This window comes from Anomaloglossus baeobatrachus, chromosome 6, assembly GCF_048569485.1.
Source record: "Anomaloglossus baeobatrachus isolate aAnoBae1 chromosome 6, aAnoBae1.hap1, whole genome shotgun sequence".
Classification (NCBI taxonomy): Eukaryota; Metazoa; Chordata; class Amphibia; order Anura; family Aromobatidae; genus Anomaloglossus; species Anomaloglossus baeobatrachus.
The window spans coordinates 199,176,124-199,199,629 of record NC_134358.1 but is presented as its reverse complement, the minus strand read 5'-3'; the positions used below and the strand labels follow the sequence as shown (position 1 = coordinate 199,199,629).

General features: G+C 45.3%; 2 protein-coding genes across 5 annotated transcripts in view; one reads left to right on the top strand and one right to left on the bottom strand.

Annotated features, from left to right (window-relative positions):
* Positions 1-286: 286 nt before the first annotated feature.
* TIMM21 (translocase of inner mitochondrial membrane 21) lies at positions 287-14,487 on the bottom strand. The gene is made up of 6 exons (XM_075314619.1): positions 14,124-14,487; positions 6,909-6,971; positions 6,715-6,812; positions 3,647-3,720; positions 928-1,033; positions 287-836 (listed from the first exon to the last, which is right to left on the bottom strand). Exons 1-6 carry the CDS (start codon positions 14,368-14,370, stop codon positions 735-737), a joined length of 690 nt encoding a protein of 229 aa, XP_075170734.1. The 5' UTR covers positions 14,371-14,487; the 3' UTR covers positions 287-734.
* Positions 14,423-23,506, top strand: part of FBXO15 (F-box protein 15) — a 122,574-nt gene continuing 113,490 nt past the window's right edge. For 3 of the 4 annotated variants that reach the window (XM_075314616.1, XM_075314618.1, XM_075314613.1), the window contains exon 1: positions 14,573-14,853. The gene's annotated coding sequence lies outside the window, so the exon portion shown is untranslated. Of the gene's footprint in view, positions 14,506-14,572; positions 14,854-23,506 lie in introns of those variants that run through there. The other variant, XM_075314615.1, reaches the window with a different exon arrangement.

Below are 23,506 nucleotides of genomic sequence, written 5' to 3'. Positions count from 1 at the left end.
GACTCTGGTCAGAATTGAAAAATTTGGCCTGGTCAGGAAGGTGAAAACAGGCTTCAGTGGTGAGTTGTTAATGGTTATTCCTAAGCAACCAGCCATTTTCATTTCTTATATATAAATTAAAAAAGTACACATTATAATCTAGTTAGAAAAAATATTTTGCTATAAAAAACTGCTTTAAACAAAAATTTTAAATGCTGCTATACAACATGTTCAATAAAATCGTCCTCTAAAAAGGTATATTATTTCTAACAAGACAGTTAAACGCGAAAAGAATAATATGCAGAAATTAACAAAACCTTGTTTTTTCTTTATTCTTCAAATGTGTCATTGTGTCATTAACAATATAAGCGGTTATTAAAAGTACAATGAATTTCAGTGTATGCTGGAATTATTTGAATGCCCTGACATCAATAAAAGCACAAAAGGACATATTCATGTTAAGAAATAACATGGTATGGACAATGTTTTTATTTGGCATATGATGATTTTCTGTTGAAGGCAGAAATCCACGTATCACTTATAAAGGGTCAAGGAATCTTCATATGCCTTTAGAATAAAATACCGGCATGATTCATTCGAGTTCCTGTATCCAAACAGCAAGTCACGATTCATTTATAGCTCATACTGGGCACAGGATTTCTTGGCAGAATATTCTTTACTGGCTGAACACCCAAGAAAATCTTTTTCACAATAAAAAAAATAAAAAAAAAATTGTTCGACATAACAGTATTTTTCTAATTCATATACCGATTATCCTCCACAACAATAGACCTGCGAGGAATAGTGTCCAATTCAACAATTATATACTGAAATTCATACTTCTTGCTTTCTGGATTCTGAAAAGTGAAAGAGAGACAAGGTCTGTACTGAAAGAAAAAGCATTGACCTTATGGTGCTGGACATAAAGAACACAGAAATATACTATACCTCTTTCAAATCCACATGCACGACCCCTTGTATTCTTGGCTCTGAACCCGAAATGTAAAACTTCAATCGCATACACTTTACGCCATCTCTAAAGTACTCCGTGGAGCTTTAAAAGAAGAACAAAAAAAAAATAATTTTTTTTATAATGTTATATATTTATATAACCTTTCCCGTTTTAGGTCAATTAAGATTACCAAAATGATTTATATTTGCCAAATGCCAGAATAATGAGAGAGAGAATGTTTTAAGGCATTTTTAATACTTTCCACACAGTCAAAGGTTTATATACACAAAGCGTTCTATGCCTTTAAACAATATGGGACAGCCTATGTGATGATATCATGTCTTTGGAAGCTTCTGATAGGTTTATTGGCAGCATCTGAGTTAATTAGAAAGACACATATACAATTTGTATATATACGTCAGCAGTTTGATGTTGGATTCTATAGGCTATATGATGACACCAAATAGAGCGATATGAAGATTTGATTTTGATTGAATGGATTTTTGGCCACAAGTCACACTGAACATTTCTCTCACATACTTCAAAGCATGTAAAGAAGGACTTGTCACACAAATCCTTGTCAGAAGGACTGTGTAATCTTGAAATAAAAAAAATAAGCATTTTATGAGTCCAAAAAATGATCATATACTTAATAGGCGGCAGAATTTTCAAAAAGGATTATACATCCATTCCGACATAATTATATAGTTTTTCCCAACATAATGTAGACAAAACAATATAAGGCTATGTGCGCACTAGAAAAGTGATTTTTCTCAAGAACATTTCTTGAGAAACTTCTGGGAGTTGAAGATTACCGCACCTGCGGTAAAAACTGCATCGAAACTGCGGGACAAACACATGCTGTTTTGCCGCGATTTTTCTGCAGGTTGGTCCCTGCGTTTTTTTTATGCTGTAACTGCCATAATATATAAATAAAGCATGTTGAGGAAAAAAAAAAAAAAAAAAAAGAAAAAGGTCATTTCCTTCTGATATAGATAGATAGAGAGAGAAATAGATAGATAATGGATAGATATATAGATAGATAGAAGGATAGATAGATAGAGGGATAGATAGATAATAGACAATGGATAGATAGATAATAGATAAATAGATAATAGATAGATAGAAGGATAGATAGATATAAGGATAGATAGATATAAGGATAGATAGAGGACAGATCAATCAATAGATAGAGTCCCTGTGAGGACACACTGCATTTCTCACGAGCGATAATGTGTTCACATTACCGACCGTTAGAAATGACCTGTAATTACCTCTCTGTAGTCTCGTTACGAAGCTGCATTCAGTACAGTGTCAGTCGCGGCTGGATGCAAGCATCATGGGACCTGCATGGATTACGCCGCAACTGTGTGTTGGGGGGGTTAATAAAGGGGTGAAAGAGGGGGCTTTTTGTCTTTTATTTAAAATAAAGGATTTTTCGGTGTGTGTTTATTCACTTTACTTATGGGTTAATCATGTCAGCGGTCTCATAGACGCTGCCATGATTAAGCCTGGACTTAAATGGCAGCGATCCGCTGCCATTTAACTCGTTATTACCTGGATTGCCACCGCATCACGGCAATCTGGAAGAGCCGGGCACACTCCGTGACTGCCGCATAATGGATGCGACAGTCCCACGGCAGCTGCGGGCTGATATTCTTGGCTGCGGGAGGGGGAGGGCATTAACCCTGTCCCTCGCCCTCCCCAGCATGAGAATACCGGGCCGCCGCTGTGTGTTTACCTCGGCTGGACGGTAAAAATACGGCGGAGCACACGCTTTTTTTTTTATTTTTATATGTACGTTTGATTTGTATGTGTATTCTATATGTCTGTGTGTGAGTGTGATGTGTGTGTATTCTATGTCTGTGACGTGTGTGTGTGTTTACTCTCTGCTCCGCTTACTCTTCTTGGCATAATGACATCACTTCCCTGCAAAACGCAGGCAGTGATGAACATTACCGCAGGTAAACCGAGGTTATACCGCACATCATTTGCTACCTGTGGTATACCCGCGGTATTTTGCGATTACATTACAGTGAATGGAGTGAAATACTGCAGGTACCTGCGGAATAGAAGTGACATGCACATTTTCTCAAGAAATTTTCTCAAGAAATTCTGCAGAAAGAATTTTCTTGAGAAAAAAAACGCAGTGTGCGCACAGCTATATTTTTTCCCCATAGGTTTTGCTGGGACAGGTCTGCAGAAAGGTTAAACATTTCTAAAGAAATTTCTGCAGCAAAACCGTAAATAAAACCGCGGGTAAAAACGCAGTGTGCGCACAAGGCCTTACAGTACCATTTTGATGCTATAATTGGGGATGAGGTGAGCAGAAAAAACCCCTCAAAACAATTTAGTAGACTGTAAAGTAAATATGAAAAAATATGAAAAATATCAGACTTTAGAATGAAACTAAAATACAATCGATTAGCCTTGAACTTGAAAGAGTTACAATAACCAGAGTGAAATCCTTGAAATTTTGTCAGACGGCTCCGATAGATATTTCTAGGTATCCTTGTTTAGTAAAGTATGCAGAGTATTTTTCCAATTTTTTGTAAACCTTTATTTTGTAATCTAGCAATGCAGCTCGCAGTCTTGTTCTGCAGCTCCCCTTTTAATGGGCCATATGTTCGTCTATTTCAAGGGTTCAATCTCGTACTTTTGATTATCAATGTAAAGCGTAACATTATACATAATCCAATTGCCTCTAATACTTACGCAACATGTTGTCTTCTTCCACGCTTTGTGGTCTCTCCAAATGCCTTAATAGGCTCACCAAATGCTCCAATAACCTTTATGTGGAAAAATACAAAATTAAAAAAAAACCAACAAAATCATTAACAAACAAAATAAATGTAGAGTATTGTAATAAAAAAAAAAAAAAAAAAAAAAAAAAAAGTTACAGCACGGTAGCCTCACAGCGCTGAGGTCCAGAGTTAAAGGGAGGCGTCACCCACATCAATCATGAAAGAAAGACAGTGAACAGCGGCAGAGGGAGGGACAGGAGCCGTAGAAAAGGACACCCATCCGACCAGAACGGTTAATTTACATACATGGCGGCAGATTTTATAACAGTATTTCTGGGGTCTGCAAGGGGAGTCAGGGAACAAAGTGCACCTTCGTAGAATGCAGCCCAGGAGCTGCAGAAGATGATACTTTAGGTTCAATTCTGAAAAAAATGGTGACAGGTTCCCTTTAAAATCCCACCAATGACAACATCTGCGAGGAGTTTGCTTCTCCCCATGTTTGCGTGCGTTTCCACCCACACTCCAAGGACTTCGTGATAGGCTGCGCTCACAAGTAACTGATGTTTTATCAGATAAGTAGTTCAAGGTAAATTTATGAGGCTGTGCCGATCAGCAAAATTCTTCTCATGCCAATTTGGCATGAGAAAAAAATTGCAGCATGCTGCAAGTGGCAGAGCAAATCGGAGGGCATGCACCTATTCAACTCTATAGCTGGGTGGAAATCATCTGAGTGCACTTGGAAGATACAAGAGTGCAGTCAGATTTTGGGGACTTGTAGAATGGAGAAATTTTGTTCTCCATCTTCTCGTCACCTGTGCCACGATGCGAGAGAATCGGATCACACTAAGCTGACACTCTGACCAAACTGTAATCACAGCTTAATCAGTGCGATTGGCATAATAGGCCTAATTCTCTAGCATGAGAGAATCTACGGCCATCTGACTGCAGTCAATGGGAATTTAGATTGTAAAGGCCGCTTTACACGCTGCGACATCGCTCAAGCGATCTCGTTGGGGTCACGGAATTTCTGACGCACATCCAGTCGCTTTAGCGATGCCGTTGCGTGCGACACCTATGAGCGATTTTGCATCGTCGCAAAAACGTGCAAAATCGCTCATCGGTGACATGGGGGTCCATTCTCTAATATCGTTGCTGCTGCAGTAACGATGTAGTTTGTCGTTCCTGCGGCAGCACACATCGCTCCGTGTGACACCGCAGGAACGAGGAACCTCTCCTTACCTGCCTCCCGCCTGCAATGCGGAAGGAAGGAGGTGGGCGGGATGTTCGTCCCACTAATCTCCGCCCCTCCGCTTCTATTGGGCAGCGGTTCAGTGGCGCTGTTGTGACGTCGCTGTGACGCTGAACGAACCGCCCCCCTAGAAAGGAGGCGGTTCGCCGGTCACAGCGACGTTGCAGGGCAGGTAAGTAGTGTGACGGGTCCGCGCGATGTTCTGCGCCACGGGCAGCGATTTGCCAGTGTCGCAACAAACGATGGGGGCGGGTACCCACGCTAGCGATATCGGTCATAATATCGCAGCGTGTAAAGCGGCCTTAAGCCCTAACTGGGACTGTGACAATGATGTCTGTAAAACACTGCGGTATTTTATGGTGCTATACAAGTAACTTACAAATAAAAAAGGAATCTGTGGCCCTGACACTAGAAAATGCTAGCTCGGAAATACACTGAACAAAAATATAAAACACAACACTTGTTTTTGCTCTCAGTTTTCATGAGCCGAACTCAAAGATCTAAGACGTTTTCTATGTCCACAAAGGCCTTTTCCTCTCAAATATTGTTCACAAATTTGTCTAAATCTATGTTAGTGAGTTCTTCTTTACCAAGATAATTCGTCCACCTCACAGGTGTGGCATCTCAAGATGCTGATTAGACGGGTTCGGAGACGGCTTATGGTAGAGAAATGAATATTCAATTCATGGGCAACAGCTCTGGTGGACACTACTGCAGCCAGCCTGACAATTGTACGCTCCCGCCAAACCTGTGACATCTGTGACATTGTGCTGTGTGATAAAACTTGTATGAACATTAACCCTCAATTTGACCTACGAGGTGGATGGATTGTTATCTTGGCAAAGAAGAAGTGCTCACTAACACAGAATTAAAGGTAAGCAATCCCCAGATTTTTATACGAAATAAAGGCAGTGCCATAGTGAAAGTCTACCAGTTGAAGTGAATGGAAATGTCCAAGAACATGTTTGAGGACCGTTTTCAGTTAATCAAATGTAACCCCAAGAGTGTTCACTGAGGGGGGAGAATGTAAAGTGAACCATACGTGTTCCGTCATGTGTACCCAAAAATGGTACAGAAGAAAATAACTAACCCTGCTTAAAAAAAAAAAAAAAAAAAAAAAAAAAGCACTATACAGCTCCATACCAGTAAAAAAATCATGGCAACACAAACAATGGTGAACAGTGCAAAACTTTAAATAATGCAGGAGTTAGGTCTTTCCAAATGTGTCATTAAAAAAAATAAAATCAAAGTAAAAAATAAATGCTGGCTGCGCCACTACACAACTGAGGCCAGTGAGTGGCTGCAGCGGTCACGTAGGTAGTTCTGGAACATTATCGCTGCAGTACAGACTGGCAGTAGACTCAGAGTGGAGGTGGATTTATCAGGAAATTCATGTGGCTCAATATGTTTTGGTTCCTTGGTCAAATATTTAATAAGTCAGAAACCCCCCCAAAAGAAAACCTGTCAGCTGATACATGCTGCTCACGGTTTGGGTAGCATGTATCAGAGACTGTCTGTACAATCACTTCTCCCAGCATGCCGACAGGTGTGTACGGGCAGATAACGGTCAGCGGGTTGGGAGAGGCTGCCAGAGACCCATTTGTAGGTCTAGTCACATACGCAGCTCAGTCCCTCACAGCTATAAAAACTATGTTTTTCTATGAAACGCCACAGGTTTCCAATATTAAACATGCCTGGCTGTGAGGATACAGCCAGTGGCTGATACACGCTGCCTACTGTGTGGACAGCATGTAACAGCTGACGGGTTCCCTTTAAGGCAGTGTGCTTACCTCAGGGTGTATTCGGCATTTCTCAAAAGCATTTCCATATATTTTACTTGGACTTGAAGAAGAAAACAGTTCTGTGAACACCACATATAAAAGTCCTCCTGCAGAGTGAAAAGTAATGTTAATGAAAATACACACAGTTATTGCAACAGAGAGGAAGAAGAGAGGGGAAGAAAAAAAAAAAAGGGTCTTCTTACCTGTAATCCCAGCTCCGATAAGTGCCACAATCAAGTAGGTAAAGTCTGCTCCAGCCCGTTTCACTGTAAGAAATAACAGGACAGTAACCTTCAGAATCTCTCTATGTCAGAGCTAGGTAACGTGCGGCCCACGGACCACATCCGCCTCTATACTGTTCCGGTCTGGCCTGCACCATGCCCTCCCCTGCATTACGATATCCCAGCTATTTGCATCCTCAGGATGCAGATATCGGTGAATACATTGGTGAAGAAGGTGCCACTGGCTATGTTTTTCACCAATCAGCGTGTGGGATAGCAGACTATGTCATCACATCATCGCATGTGCTGTGTGGATTGTCCGTGCACCTAAACGGGATCAGAGCGCCAAGGGAGAGAGTATGTGGTGTTTTTTTTTTCATATGTGTATGGAAGTTTGCTTGTATTTAGGAGGCTATGTATAGGCTCATACTCTATGTAAGGGTTCATACTCTATGTAGGAGGCTATGTGGGGTCTCGCGCTGTATATAGGAGGGGGCACGTGGGGGCTCCCGCTGTATATAGGAGGGGGCACGTGGGGTCTCCCGCTGTATATAGGAGGGGGCACGTGGGGTCTCCCGCTGTATATAGGAGGAGGCTATGTGGGGTCTCCCGCTGTATATAGGAGGAGGCTATGTGGGGTCTCCCGCTGTATATAGGAGGAGGCTATGTGGGGGCTCCCGCTGTATATAGGAGGGGGCACGTGGGGTCTCCCGCTGTATATAGGAGGGGGCACGTGGGGTCTCCCGCTGTATATAGGAGGGGGCACGTGGGGTCTCCCGCTGTATATAGGAGGGGGCACGTGGGGTCTCCCGCTGTATATAGGAGGGGGCACGTGGGGTCTCCCGCTGTATATAGGAGGGGGCATGTGGGGTCTCCCGCTGTATATAGGAGGGGGCACGTGGGGTCTCCCGCTGTATATAGGAGGGGGCACGTGGGGTCTCCCGCTGTATATAGGAGGGGGCACGTGGGGTCTCCCGCTGTATATAGGAGGGGGCACGTGGGGTCTCCCGCTGTATATAGGAGGGGGCACGTGGGGTCTCCCGCTGTATATAGGAGGAGGCTATGTGGGGTCTCCCGCTGTATATAGGAGGGGGCACGTGGGGGCTCCCGCTGTATATAGGAGGAGGCACATGGGGGCTCCCGCTGTATATAGGAGGGGGCACGTGGGGGCTCCCGCTGTATATAGGAGGGGGCACGTGGGGGCTCCCGCTGTATATAGGAGGGGGCACGTGGGGGCTCCCGCTGTATATAGAGAGGACATGTGGGGGCTCCCGCAGTATATAGAGGGTACATGTGGGGGCTCACGCTGTATATAGAGGGGACATGTGGGGGCTCACGCAGTATATAGAGGGGACAGATGGGGGCTCCCGCTGTATATAGAGGGGACATGTGGGGGCTCACGCTGTATATAGAGGGGACATGTGGGGGCTCACGCTGTATATAGGGAGCTATGCAAGATATCATGCTGGATATAGGGGGGCTGCTTGTGGGCTCATACTGTATATAATGGGATATCAGCATACTTAAAAGGAATTTTACCACAAGCAAAGTTAATTTTAATCAATAGATCTTGGAATAAAAACAACATAGCAGGGACACATATATAAGATTATTTCAACACAGGAACTTTTTTTTTTTTTAAACATCCAATTGTGGAACTTATTATTATTCCAAGATCTATTAATTTTAACCCCTTAGTGACGGAGCTAATTTTCACCTTAATGACCAGAACAAATTTTGCAATTCTGACCAGTGTCACTTCATGAGGTTATAACTCTGGAACGCTTCAACCGATCCCAGTGATTCTGAGACTGTTTTTTTCATCACATATTGGACTTCATGTTAGTACCAAATTTAGGACAATATTTTTTGTGTTTATGAAAAAAAAAATAATTTTGGCAAAAATTTTGAAAATTTAGCAATTTTCAACTTTTGAATTTTTATACCGTTAAACCAGAGAGTTAGGTCACACAAAATAGTTAATAAATAACATTTCCCACTTGTCTACTTTACATCAGCGCGATTTTGGAACCAAATTTTTTTTTTGTTAGGAAGTTAGAAGAGTTTAAAGTTTATCAGCGATTTCTCATTTTTACATCAAAATTTACAAAACCATTTTTTAGGGACCACATCACATTTGAAGTGACTTTGAGAGGCCTAGATGAGAGAAAATACCCAAAAGTGACCCATTCTAAAAACTGCACCCCCCAAAGTACTCAAAATCACATTCAAGAAGTTTATTAACCCTTCAGGTGCTTCACATGAACAAAAGCAATGTGGAATGAAAAAAAGCAAAAATTAAATTTTACCTAAAAATGTTGCTCTAACCCAAATGTATTCACTTTTAGAAGAAATAACACAACAAAATGGACCCTAAAACTTGTCACCCACTTTCTTATGAACGTGCCGATACCCCACGTGGTCAAAAACCTCTGTTTGGATAAATGGGAGGGCTCAGAACAGAAGGAGCAATATTTGAATTTTGGAAACAAATTTGGCTGAAATAGATTTCGGGCACCATGTTGCATTTACAGGTCCGCTAAGGTACCTAAACAGAAGAAACTCCTCACAAGTGACGCCATTTTGGAAACTAGACCCCTCAAGGCCTCTATGTAGGGGTATAGTGAGCATTTTGGACCCACAAGCATTTCACAGATTTTGTTACCGTTACGTTGTCATATTGAAAATTAATAATTTTCTCAAAAATGTTGCTTTAGCATCAATTTTCTCACTTTTTCAAGAGGTAATTCCAAAAATTTGACCTCAACATTTGTTACCCACTTTCTTATGAGCGCGGTGATACCTCACATGTGGTCTGAAACTTTTGTTTGGACAAATGGGAGGGCTTGGAATGGAAGAAGCAGTATTTGAGTTTTCAAAAGGATTTTTGGCTGAAAAAGATTGCGGGCACCATGTCGCATTTGAAGGTCCCCTAAGGTACCTAAACAGCAGAAACCCCCGCACAAGTGACCCCATTTTGGAAACTAGGCCCCTCAAGGAATGTATCTAGATGTTTGGTGACTACCCTGAGCCCCCAGGTGCTTCACAGAATTTTGTAACGTTGAGCCATGAAAATAAAAAAATAACATTTTACCACAAAATCGTTACTTCAACCAGGTACCTTTTTTGTTTTTACAAGAATAAAAGGAAAAAATTCAGCATACAATTGTGCAATTTCTCCTGAGTTTGGAAATACCTTAAATATGGTGGAAATCAACTGTTTGGGCACATGGCAGGGCTCGGAAGGGAAGGAGTGCTATTTGACTGCAAAATTGGCTGGAATGAATAGCGGACGCCATGTTGCCTTTAGAGAGCCCCTGAGGTGCCTATACAGTGAAAGCTCCCCAACATGTGGCCCCATTTTTGAAAATAGACCCCTCAAGGAATTTATCTAGATGTTTAGTGAGTACCCTGAACACCCAGGTGCTTCACAGAATTTTATAATGTTAAGCCTTGAAAATAAAAAAAAAAACATTTTTACCACAAAGTTGTTATTTTAACCATTAACCAGGTAGCTTTTTTTCCACAAAGGTAACAGGAAAAAAAATGCACCATAAAATGTATTGTGCAATTTCTCCTGAGTTCGCTGATACATCATATGTGGTGGAAATCAACTGTTTGGGTGCACGGCAAGGCTCGGAAGGAAACGAGCACCATTTGACTGCAAAATTGGCAGGAATTATTAGCGAACGCCATGTTGCGTTTGGTGACCCCCTGAGGTGCCTAAACAGTGGAGCTCCCCCACAAGTGACCCCATTCTGGAAACTAGACCCCTCAAGGATTTTATCTAGGGGTATAGTGCATTTGAACCCACAGATACTTCATAGAATTTCATAACCTTAGGTAGTCATATTGAAAATCTTGATTTTTTTTTCAGAAAAATGTTGCTTTAGCACAAAATTCCTCCCTTTTTCAAGAGGAAATACCAAAAAATGGAGCACACAGTTTGTTATCCAATTTCTTATGAGCGCAGTGATACCCCATATGTGGTGAAAAAAGCTCTCTTTGGACAAACAGTAGGGCTCAGAACGGAAGGAGCATGATTTGAATTTTGTAAAAGTTGAAACAAATTGTGGGCACCATGTCGCATTTGCAGGGCCCCTAGGTCACCTTCCACAGAAACCCCCACAAGTGACCCCATTTTGGAAACTAGACCCTTCAAGCACTTTATTCAGGGGTAAAGTGAGAATTATAAATCTACAGGTACTTCACAAAAATGTTGCTGTTGCGCCAAATTTCTCACTTTTAGGCTATGTGTCCACAATCTGGCGACACGGTCTAGGATGCAGTGCCAGCCCTCCTGCAGAGATGTGAGTGTTGTCCACGGGAGAACGCAGCTACCTGTGTATACACTCCGGGTTCAAACCGCTGCAGACTTTATTCTTCCTCCGAAGAACACTTTATTCTCTGCAGCATAAATTGACATCCTGCTGCACAGGAAGCCGCACCGCAGGTCAGTTTATGCTGTAGAGAAAAGAAGTGATGTGGGCAGGAGATTTCTAAAAATCCTTCCACTGTGCTTGTACTGCACAACGCAGCGTTATGCCTCCAAAATGCTGCAAATCCTGTTTGTGGCACATAGCCTAAAGAGCTAGGATGGATGGATGGATAGATGTCTAACACATATATGAAGTGATCCAATTTGGAGGTCACCCCAAGCTGTTTTTATATAATTATTTATAAATGATTAAAAAAAAAAAAAAAAAAAGTGGGATCCCCCTCAAATTGGATTACCAGCCAAGGTAAAGCAGACAGCTGTGGCCTGGTATTATCAGGGTGGGAAGGGCCATAGTTATTTGGCCTTTCCCAACCTAATAGCAGGCCGCAGCCGCCCCAGAAGTGGCGCATCCATTAGATGCGCCAATTCTGGCGCTTCACCCCAGCTCATCCTGTTGCCCTGAAGCGGTGGCAAACGGGGTAATAAATGGGGTTGATGCTAGATGTGTAATGTCACATGGCAGCAAGCCCAGAGGTTAGAGATGTCACAGCATCTAAACAGATACCCAACATCACTAACCCAGTCAGTAATAGAAAAAAAATAAAGACAAAAAAAATTTGAAAAAAAACACTCCCCAAAACATTCCCTCTTTCACCAATTTATTAAAAATAAAAAAAATTCCGGTCTGCTGTAATCCATTTTGTAGGTTCTGGACCTTCTAGAATATGGGGGGGCACGCTCAGGGAACGTATCCCCCATTTTCTGGAAGAGCAAGCTCTTCCTGTGAGCAGTGTGGGTGCAGTAATTTGAGAATACTGCACTAACACTGCCCCGGTCCAACCTAGGGCAGAGTGACCTGCAGTAACCTCATTCCAGAATATGAGGGGCACGCTGAGAGAACGTATCCCCCATTTTCTGGAACAGCAGGCCCTCCATTTGAGGAGTGTGGCTGCAGATTACTGCACTCACGCTCCCCCAGTCCACAGTCCAGCAGTTTCAGCGGTAGTGAGCTCAGCGTCCCTCCTTGCAAGGAGCCAACTGACAAGCGCTGTCTGCGCATGCGCCCCCAGCTTTTCAGAGGGAGGCGGAGTGATCGCGAGGACAGGACTAGCAGCCAGGTACCGTGTAAGACCGGGGGCTGACCTGGCAGGACGACTTTTATGTCACATGTGACATGTCACATGCGACAGAAATGAGGGAAGGAGGATGAATGCGGCCAAGCGCTACTGTGCGCGTCGCCATCTTGCATGCTCCGGAGGGGAGGGGGGATTGCTCTGGAGAACCGGAGGGGGCTCTGGGGGACCAGAGGGCTCCGGTGTCCCGGAGGAGGGCTCAGGGGGAGGACATTTTCCTCCGATCTGAAATGTTTCATCATTTCAGATCAGAGGGAAATGACTGCAGAGCCGGCGGCGGCTGCAGTTTTCGGCGCGAGTCGGCGTCATTTTGGATGTTCCAGTGGTGGGGGGTTGATTTCTCCGGTACCGGGGGCTTTGGGGGCACTAGGGGCTTATATTTCTTTATCATCTGACATGTTTGATCATGTCAGATGAGAAAGAAATCAGTATTATTTGCCATTTTTTTTTTCATGTGATTGGCGGTATACGGTGTATACCGGCGAACACATTATCGGAGTCCAAAAAAAACACCCCGATTCATAATCTTAGGGGTCTCAGCTACCTCCGGTAGCTGAAACCCCTGAGATTTTCCGTCACTGGGGGGCGCTACAGGCTTTTTCCGGCCTGACGTCTCAAAGCGTCGGAACAGAATAAGTACCCTGTTTGTCCGACGTCTTGAGACGTTAGGCCGTCGCTATGGGGTTAAAATGAACTTTGTTTACTCCTTCATGATGTGGCCAATTTGCATTCTAATTTTTTCCTGTCATTCTTCCCAGAGCCATAACTTTTTTGTCCACATAGACATTTAAGGGCTTGTTTTTTGAAGGACAGGTTGTACTTTTGAATGACACTATTTTATCATATTGTGTACTGAAAACAGGGAAGAAATTATTTTAAAAAAACCAACAATTCTGGCATATTCTTTCGGGAATTGTTTATAGAGTGTACATTTTATGGTAAAAATTACCTTGGAGTAATATTCTCCTCAGCAGTACAATTACCATGATAAATATATATATATATATATATATATATACGGTAATTTAGTGGTGATAAAAAAAATAAATGTGACGTTTTCGATGCGCACTTAAAATAGATGTGCCCCCATAGCGGTGCGTGTTGAATACCGCTATCAGATTCTGACAGTGGGATTTCACAAGTTACAAATCATGGGCGAAGTTTCGCTTTACTCAGAATTGTTAGAGGTAGATCCTGTCTGATACTAGAGGAGCCGTGCAATGCAGGCCGCTAGGTGACCCCCCCTAGAGGAGCCGTGCAGTGCAGGCCGCCAGGTGACCCCCCCTAGAGGAGCCGTGCAGTGCAGGCCGCCAGGTGACACCCCCTAGAGGGGCCGTGCAGTGCAGGCCGCCAGGTGACACCCCCTAGAGGGGCCGTGCAGTGCAGGCCGCCAGGTGACACCCCCTAGAGGGGCCGTGCAGTGCAGGCCGCCAGGTGACACCCCCTAGAGGAGCCGTGCAGTGCAGGCCGCCAGGTGACACCCCCTAGAGGAGCCGTGCAGTGCAGGCCGCCAGGTGACACCCCCTAGAGGAGCCGTGCAGTGCAGGCCGCCAGGTGACACCCCCTAGAGGAGCCGTGCAGTGCAGGCCGCCAGGTGACTCCCCCCCCACAGAAGCCTGCAGGTACCTTTCTGGGCGGCGGTCAGTGGCTGGTTCTCGTCAGTCTTGGACTGCAGGGACGTGCGCTTCTGCTCCCGCACCTGGAACAAGCCGCTGCCTGTGAACAGGGGCTGCACCCAGCAGCTGCCAGTGGAGGGCGCTGTCCCGCGGTGGGGCAGTAAGAGGCTGACATGGGCGGCACTGTAACCGGGTGAGTAATAGAGGAGCGGCCGCCTCCTGACCGCAGTCCTCCACAGAATCTGGCACACGCTCATGACTGCCCGCCGTTACCGGAGCCGCATGCCTGTCACTGCATGAACTTCATGTGTCCTGTCTGCTGCTTCTGCAGGCCTCTCGGCGACCTCTGCACAGACTTCTGGGAGGTGTAGTTCTTAGAGGCTTGTCTCTGGGTTCGTATACTGAGAACTGGACTACATTTCCCGGCGTACACCGTATTGGGCGCGTGTTGCGAATCACAGGTCTACTTCTGTAGACAGCCAGTGTGCCATGTCCCCTGATGCCACCTCGATGCCAGCCTCACAGTAGTGTCACAGTAATGCTCCATAATAAGATACATTAATCGTTATTGGCTCATAAGAAATTATGGAAACTGCGCACAGCGAGATAGGAAAGTGCCACTAGCGGTCTATACCAGGCACGGTCTCCAGGGGCGCCGGAGAGCCCGCACATAAGCTCCTCCCACAGGAGTGTTTGCAGGTCGCCAGTGGTTACCGGCACACGGAAGAGAACACATCGAGGTGAGGGGACCGGCGTCCCGTGTGCTGCTCGGGATGTTCTAACAGTTCGTTCCCGTTGCAGTAATCATCTGATCTGGAAACAACACTTTTCAAAAGTGTAATCTAATGGGCCAATAACTGGCAAGAGATACTAGAAACGCATCCAAGTGTGAATGCAGCCTGAACGCTTCTTTCCTTTGGGCTACGTTACTTAAGGGCACCTTTTTTTATACATTCACCCTTGTCTGTTACCTTTTTCTGAAATGTACTTTACATTATGATTGTGTATCTTCTACTGGTCATGTCTATCTGCTGGATGAAATATGGCTGTGTGTCATTACAAACACCTGCAGCTGTTATCTCACAGCAGTCAGTGTGGAGGGCCGCAGATATGTGTGCCATTATATCACACATATATATATGTGGGGGGGGGGGGGGGGGGTCATTACAAACACCTGAAGCTCATCTCACAGCAGTCAGTGTGGGGGGAGGGGAGCAGAGCTGTGTGTAATTACAAACTGCAGCTCTCATCTCACAGCAGTCAGTGTGGGGGAAGGGGAGCAGAGGTATATCATTAAAAAAAAAGCAACTCTCCTCTCACAGCAGTTACTTGGGGGGGGGATGAGAAGAGCTGTGTCATTACAAATACATGCAGCTCTCATCTAGAGCAGTCAGTGTTTTGGAAGGGAGGCAGAACTGTGTCGTGTCTCATTACAAACATCTGCAGCTCTCATATCACAAAAGTATTTGGGAAGGAGAGCAGAGCTATGTCTTATTTCAAACACCTGCAGCTCTCATCTCCCAGCACTCAGTGAGGTGGAAGGGGAGCAGAGCTGTGTGTTATTACAAATAGCTACAGCTCTCATCTCCCAGTAGTCAGTATGGGGGGGAGGGGCATAGAGCAAAGCTGTGTGTCATTTCAAGCACCTTCAATGTTCTCATCTCAGTAGTTTTGGGAGAGAGTAGTAGAGCAGAGCTGTGTGTCATTACAAACACCTGGAACTCATATCATCATTGTAAATGGAGGGTAGCAGAGCTGCATGTCAATAAAAACATGCCCTGTGATCTCTTTTCACAGCAGTCAGTGTTGGGGAGTAGTGTTGAGAACAGAAAGCTGTAGGTGGTGTTTGTAATGAAACATAGCTCAGTCCCCCCCCTGCTTGTATTCACAATAAATTTGGGCAGTGAGATCAGTGAAGAGAGCAGAATCATATGTAATGCACATCTCACACGTTGACGACTGCCAAGTATCTCTGAGCGCTTGTTCTTATTTTTCCTTATGCACGGTGCTGCCTGCTTATGATTGGTCAACGACATGCAGGGGAAAAGTACCCCCCACCCTCCCCCGAGAAGAATCTCTGCTAACGCTGTATTAGTTGTTGTGAAAATCTCTCCCCTCCAATTTTTGCCCCGCGACGTCATCCCAAGGGTCTGATTGTTGCCATGGTGACCCGAGGTCGTCTTAACGACCTCCAGGTCACCCAGCTACGGAAAGCCTCTGGAATCATGGCAGGAGCATGGTCTCAGAAGCGTCTGTCAGTGCAGCACTGACAGCTATAATGTATTGCAATAAAGCCAATTCTTCAACTGCTGTTTCTACCTCAAAGATCGCAGTTAGGCTCGGCTCACATTTATCATGCGCTCTATGATGAGCATAACAGAAACGGCAAAAAGGGGGTTATATCAGTTCACCACTATGTATCTGAGTTGGAAGCTGGCAAATTCATCAGACCGATGCACGGATCCAGGTGGCCGTCATCCACAAGTTTTCTGGAGAAAAATAAATATATGGTCCCGCACCGTTTAAGATCCTTATTGTCTTGCTTCTTTATTTCATAATTTTATAAAAGTTGACACCATCTCAGCATACAAATGGTAACACCAGCTGGGTTTCGAGCAAACAATAAGGATTGTAAATGGTGCTGTACCATATATTTCTTTTTTCCACTCTATGCTGAGCGCTTAAGCGGGCTTTACACGCTACGATATCGTACGCAAAAGCACCCGCCCCCGTCGTGCATGCGATATCGTGTGATCGCTGCCGCAGTGAACATTATCGCTACGGCAGCGTCACACGCACTTACCTGGTCGTCGTCGTCGCTGTGACTGCCAAACAATCCCTCCTTCAAGGGGGAGGGACGTTCGGCATCACAGCGACGTCACCGCAACGTCACTAAGCGGCCCGGCCAATCAAAGCGGAGGGGCGGAGATGAGCGGGACGTAACATCCCGCCCACCTCCTTCCTTCCGCATTGCGGCCGGCGGCAGGTAAGGAGACGTTCCTCACTCCTGCGGTGTCACACACAGCGATGTGTGCTGCTGCAGGAGCAACGAACAACATCGATAATCAACCATTACCGATTTTTGGTTTTGGGACGACCTCTCCACGGTGAACGATTTTCACCATTTTTGAGGTCGCTTAAGGTCGCTGGTAAGTGTCACACGCTGCAATATCGTTAATGACGCCGGATGTGCGTCACTAACAACGTGACCCCGACAATAAAACATTAACTATATCGTAGGATGTAAAGTCCCCTTTACACTGGGTACTATGTGTAGATCTTTGAAAAACTTGAATCAGGTAAAATTCCCAACAGAAAATGTCACTATTTGGGCACCTCAGGGGCTCTCCAAATGTGACATGGCATTCTCCATCTCTTCCACACAATTTTGCGTTCCAAATGTCATATAGTGCTCCTTCCCTTCCAAGCTCTGCCGTGTGCCCAAACAGTAGTTTTCCACCACACATTGGGTATCCGTGCATTTCCCTTGCGACCCTTGTGAAGGTGCAAAATTTGGGGCTAAAGTAACCTTTTTTGTGGGAAAAAGTAAAAGTTTAACTATTTCATTCGACATTGCTTTAGTTCCTGTGAAGCACCTAAGGGTTAATAAACGTCTTAGCTATGGTTTTGAGCAGTTTGAGTGTGCAATTTTTAGAATGGTGTCACTTTTGGGTATTTTTTTGTCACTTAGACCTCTCAAAGTCACTTCAAATGTGATGTGATCGCTAAAAAAAAGATTTTGTATATTTTATTGGAAAACTGAGAAATTGGTGATTAAACATTTAACCCTTCTAACTTCCTATCTAGTGATGGGCAAATAGTAACTATTTATGTTCGGATAATTCATAATGAATCTCAAAGTACTATTCCGGTATCCGTCACGCATAACGAACTTAATGCAAGTCAATGTGGAACCTGAGCATTTTTTTTTGTAAAATCTTCAAGAAAAATGCTCGGATTTCCCATTGACTTGTATTAGGTTCATTATTCACGATAAATACTGGAATAGTACTTGGTATTTGGTAAAAATAATCCAAATATTTCACTATTCGCCCATCACTATTCCTAAGGCCTAAAACACACTTCTGCAAAAAAAACGTGCGTGTGACACGGTACGTCTTTCGAGTCCGTGTTCCGTTTTTTTGGGGCGTTTCTCCAGTACGTATGGCATCCGTGTGATGGTGTATGCGAGCCGTGTGTACGTGTAAAATGTCCTTGTTTGTGTGTAAAATGCCCGTGTACGTGGAATGTCCGTGTGGAATGTCAGTTTGTGTGTTGCACAATGTCGTTGATACTTGTCGGCTGACAGCAGACAGAGTTGCGCGATGAGAATGAACTCGGGTAAACTTCACCCGACTTCATTGTCATGCCGCGGCTCTGTCTGTGTGCCGCGTACTGATTAGCGGTCACCTGTGAAGGATTCACCAGTGACCGCTAATCCCCCCGAGTGACTGAAGTTAGCAGCCCTCTCTCATACTTACCGCTCCCCGATCACCAGCGCGGCGAGGAACAGCTGTGCAGAGAATACGCGGCAACAATTACTTTAAATATGCCGGCCGCTCATTAATCAATCTCGTATTCCCTGCTTTCCCCACCCACAGACGCCTGTGATTGGTTGCAGTCAGACACGCCCCCCACGCTGAGTGACAGCTGTCTCACTGCACCCAATCACAGCAGCCGGTGGGCGTGTCTATACTGTGCAGTAAAATAAATAAATAATTAAAGAAACCGGCGTGCGGTCCCCCCCATTTTAATACCAGCCAGATAAAGCCATACGGCTGAAGGCTGGTATTCTCAGGATGGGGAGCCCCATGTTATGGGGAGCCCCCCAGCCTAACAATATCAGTCAGCAGCCGAGCAGAATTGCCGCATACATTATATGCGACAGTTCTGGGACTGTACCCGGCTCTTCCTGATTTGCCCTGGTGCGTTGGCAAATCGGGGTAATAAGGAGTTATTTGCAGCCCATAGCTGACAATAAGTCCTAGATTAATCATGTCAGGCGTCTCCCCGAGATACCTTCCATGATTAATCTGTAAGTGACAGTAAATAAACACACACACACCCGAAAAAATCCTTTATTAGAAATAAAAAACACAAACATATACCCTGGTTCACCACTTTAATAAGCCCGAAAAAGCCCTCCATGTCCGGCGTAATCCAGGATGCTCCAGCGTCCCATCCAGCTCTGCTGCATGGAGGTGACCGGAGCTGCAGAAGACACCGCCGCTCCTGTCACTTCCATGCAGCTAATGAAGGCAATAGCGAGATCAGCTGTATTCAGCGTTGGCCGCGAGTAACCTCAGTAACAGCTCAGCTGATCGCGCTATTGCCTTCATTAGCTGCGTGGAGGTGACAGGAGCGGCGGTGTCTTCTGCAGCTCCGGTCACCTCCATGCAGCAGAGCTGGATGGGACGCTGGAGCATCCTGGATTACGCCGGACATGGAGGGCTTTTTCGGGCTTATTAAAGTGGTGAACCAGGGTATATGTTTGTGTTTTTTATTTCTAATAAAGGATTTTTTCGGGTGTGTGTGTGTTTATTTACTGTCACTTACAGATTAATCATGGAAGGTATCTCGGGGAGACGCCTGACATGATTAATCTAGGACTTATTGTCAGCTATGGGCTGCCAATAACTCCTTATTACCCTGATTTGCCAACGCACCAGGGCAAATCGGGAAGAGCCGGGTACAGTCCCAGAACTGTCGCATATAATGTATGCGGCAATTCTGGGCGGCTGCTGACTGATATTGTTAGGCTGGGGGGCTCCCCATAACGTGGGGCTCCCTATCCTGAGAATACCAGCCTTCAGCCGTATGGCTTTATCTGGCTGGTATTAAAATGGGGGGGGACCGCACGCCGTTTTTTTTTTAATTATTTATTTATTTATTTATTTTACTGCACAGTATAGACACGCCCACCGGCTGCTGTGATTGGGTGCAGTGAGACAGCTGTCACTCAGCGTGGGGGGCGTGTCTGACTGCAACCAATCACAGGCATCTGTGGGTGGGGAAAGCAGGGAATACGAGATTGTTTAATGAGCGGCCGGCATATTCAAAGTAATTGTTGCCGCTTATTCTCTGCACAGCTGTTCCTCGCCGCGCTGGTGATCGGGGAGCAGTATGAGCCGGGGGAAGAAAAAAACCGAGCGCCAATGTAAGTATGACTGAGAACAGCAGAAAAAAAGGTAAGTATACTGAATTTAATTAAAAAAAAAATAAAAATAAGATCGCTAGTGTAAAAACGCACACGCACGAAACGCGCTAAACACGGACATACTCCATGTGCGGTACGTGCAGACACGGACCCATAGACTAAAGCAGGTTCGTGCCTGCGTGCTGCCGGCCAAAAACGGACATGTCGTCCATGTAGAAAAGCGCACACACGTACTTACCACACGGTCACACGTTCCGTGTGATTTTACGTGTGTGTGCCATCTACCATAGAACAACATGGGTCTCCGTGTGTACGTGTCTCCGGTACGTGCAAATACGTACCGCACACGTACAAATTAAACGGATGTGTGTTGCGGGTCTAACAAACATATTTTTCAAAAATAATGCTGATGTAAAGCAGACATGTGGGAAATTAATTATTTTGTGTGACATAATTTTCTGGTTTAAGGGCATAAACATTCAAAATGTGAAAATTGCAAAATTTTAAAAAAAAATTGTCACATTTCTTATGTTTTCACAAATAAAGACAAAAAATGTACCACTATCATGAAGTTTAATATGTCACCATAAATAAAAGTCTCAGAATCACTGGGATCCATTAAAGCATTCCAGAGTTATAACCTCATAAAGTGACAGTAGTGAGAATTAAAAGAAACGGCCTGGTCATGAAGGTGAAAACATGCTTGGGAGTAATTGAGTTAGGCTGCTTTCACGTCTCCGGTTTCTGCAATGCGGCACACTCCGGCACTTTGCAGGAAAATCGCAACCGGTTTTTTTTGCTGCCGGTTGCGACTTTCCTGCATAGACTTTAATTAGTGCCGCATTGTGCCGCATGGCCTTGCGTTCCATCTGGTTTTTTTAGATATAGCCGATGCGGCGGCCGGATGGAACGTTGCCTGGCACGTTTTTTCGTGCGGCAAAAAAAACCGCATCGCGCCGCATTCGGCCGATGCGGCGCATTTTTCAATGCATGCCTATGGCGGCCGGATGCGGCAATAACCGCATCCGGCCGCCGCATGCGGTTTTTGCCACTGCGCATGCTCAGTAGCATGCCGCAAGTGGCAAAAACCGGACTGGCCGCAAAGGAAAAACTTATGCAAAGGATGCGGTGTTTTCACCGCATCCGTTGCATAGCTTGCACAGCCGGATTGAGCCGCAGAGCTCAAGCCGGATGTGTGAAAGCAGCCTTAAAGGAATTGTTCTGTCTTCAGGAGCACACTACTTGCTAGCCAGCTGACTTATTGATTGCTGGGAAACGTTTGCTTGTTGGACAGTTCAGACCCACAGCTTTGCTGCAGCGCTGGCCCGATCTGTGCTCTCCAGATGCTGCTGTATGACACAGGTTTTCCTCGGCAGCATTGGAGGCGGAGAAGCACTGCAGCGGTCCAGGATCGAAGCTAACATTGTGCTCCAGCAATCCCGGTTAGTTTCAGTGCATTTCTTACATGTTCAATACAGAAGAGCTTGAAAGCAATGTTCATGTTGTGGAACAGCTGCTGGACCACTGTGGTGGCCTGTCCCCTAGGCAATGAGAAGTAAACAGAAGTATTAGGGGTACTTTGCACACTGCGACATCGCTAGCCGATGCTAGCGATGCCGAGCGCGATAGTACCCGCCCCCGTCGTACATACGATATGTGGTGATTGCTGCCGTAGCGAACATTATCGCTACGGCAGCTTCACACGCACTTACCTGCCCTGCGATGTCGCTCTGGCCGGCGACCTGCCTCCTTCCTAAGGGTGCGGGTCGTGCAGCGTCACAGCGACGTCACACGGCAGGCGGCCAATAGAAGCGGAGGGGCGGAGAAGAGCGGGCCGTAAACTTCCCGCCCACATCCTTCCTTCCGCATTGGCAGGGGACTTGAGAGAATCTGTAGTCGGGAAAGAAAGGCGCAATAGGGTCTTACCCGGTATTTGGGTTTGAAGGGTAGAGAGAATGTATGCACTCACCTGGTCAGGTTGTGCCAGTCACAACCCCTGTACAGACGTATGGGAGTGCTAGGATGGTTCAGCAGCGGCCCCGTCAAAGTGAGGTTACTGCATAAAATCGGAAAAAAACGGAAAAAGAAAGACGGGTTTTTTGCCGCGCTATGAACCACAAAGCTGAAGATTTCTTAAAAGTATTCTTCTTCTTCTTCAGGGAAAAAGAAACATCAAATCAGATGTTTCTTTTTCCCTGAAGAAGAAGGCGGATATGCCTTTGAAACGCGTTGGAATGGCTCAATAAAAGAATACTTTTAAGAAATCTTCAGCTTTGTGGTTCATAGCGCGGCAAAAAACCCGTCTTTCTTTTTCCGGTTTTATGCATTGGCAGTGGAGGCAGGTAAGGAGATGTTCCTCGCTCCTGCGGCTTCACACACAGTGATGTGTGCTGCCGCAGGAACGAGGAACAACATCGTATCTCCTATTGGTGCGACATTATGAAAATGTCCAACGCTACACAGATCGCCGATTTACGACGCTTTTGCGATCGATTATCGGCGCATCTAGGCTTTACACGTTGCGACGTCGTTACCGGCGCCGGATGTGCATCACTTTCGATTTGACCCTGACGATATCGCAGTAGCGATGTTGCAACGTGCAAAGTACCCCTTAGGGATATCAGGAAAATCTTGTCAAGTTTTAATAGTAAATAGTGGTGGGCGGACCCGGACTGTAAAAGTCCGGATCTATGCGGTTTCATACGTGCCCAGGAGCCAGGCCCATGCCCGGGATTACAGATATTGATCCTGATCCGGCACTGGGGGAATTAAAAAAAAAATAATAATAAAGGGAAAAATAAAGAAAATAAGAATGAAGTGAGCGCTTCATACTTGCGAAGACTAATGCGCGGCTGTACACTGCTCCTGCGGCCTCTCCTTCACTTCCTGGGCAGCTTGTCATTGCTCATCCGTATGCACTGCTTTCCCCACCCACCGGCCATCCTGGTGTCTGTGATGGCTTACTGTCAGACACGTCCCAGCCTGTGTGACAGCATCTGACTGCAACCAATCACAGGCGCTGTCTGCGGGTCAGTATCATGGTGCAAAAATAAAGAAATAAATAAAACAATTAGGGCGTAAGGCCCCCCAACATTGATACCCAGCTCAGATAAAGCCCATGGCTACAGGCTGCAGCCTCCAGCCGCGCACTTATCTTGACTGTTTATCAAAATAAGAAAAAAAAGCATGCGGCTTTTTTAAAATTTTAATTAGTTAAATAAATAATTTTAAAAAAC

Coding starts and splice junctions, on each gene's coding strand:
- TIMM21 (XM_075314619.1), bottom strand. CDS start 14,370: ATGAGCGTGTGCCAGATTCTGTGGAGGACTGCGGTCAGGAGGCGGCCG. Junction 6,972..14,123: donor ACTGACCGCCGCCCAGAAAG/GTACCTGCAGGC, acceptor TATTTCTTACAG/TGAAACGGGCTGGAGCAGAC. Junction 1,034..3,646: donor GGAAGAAGACAACATGTTGC/GTAAGTATTAGA, acceptor CTTCTTTTAAAG/CTCCACGGAGTACTTTAGAG.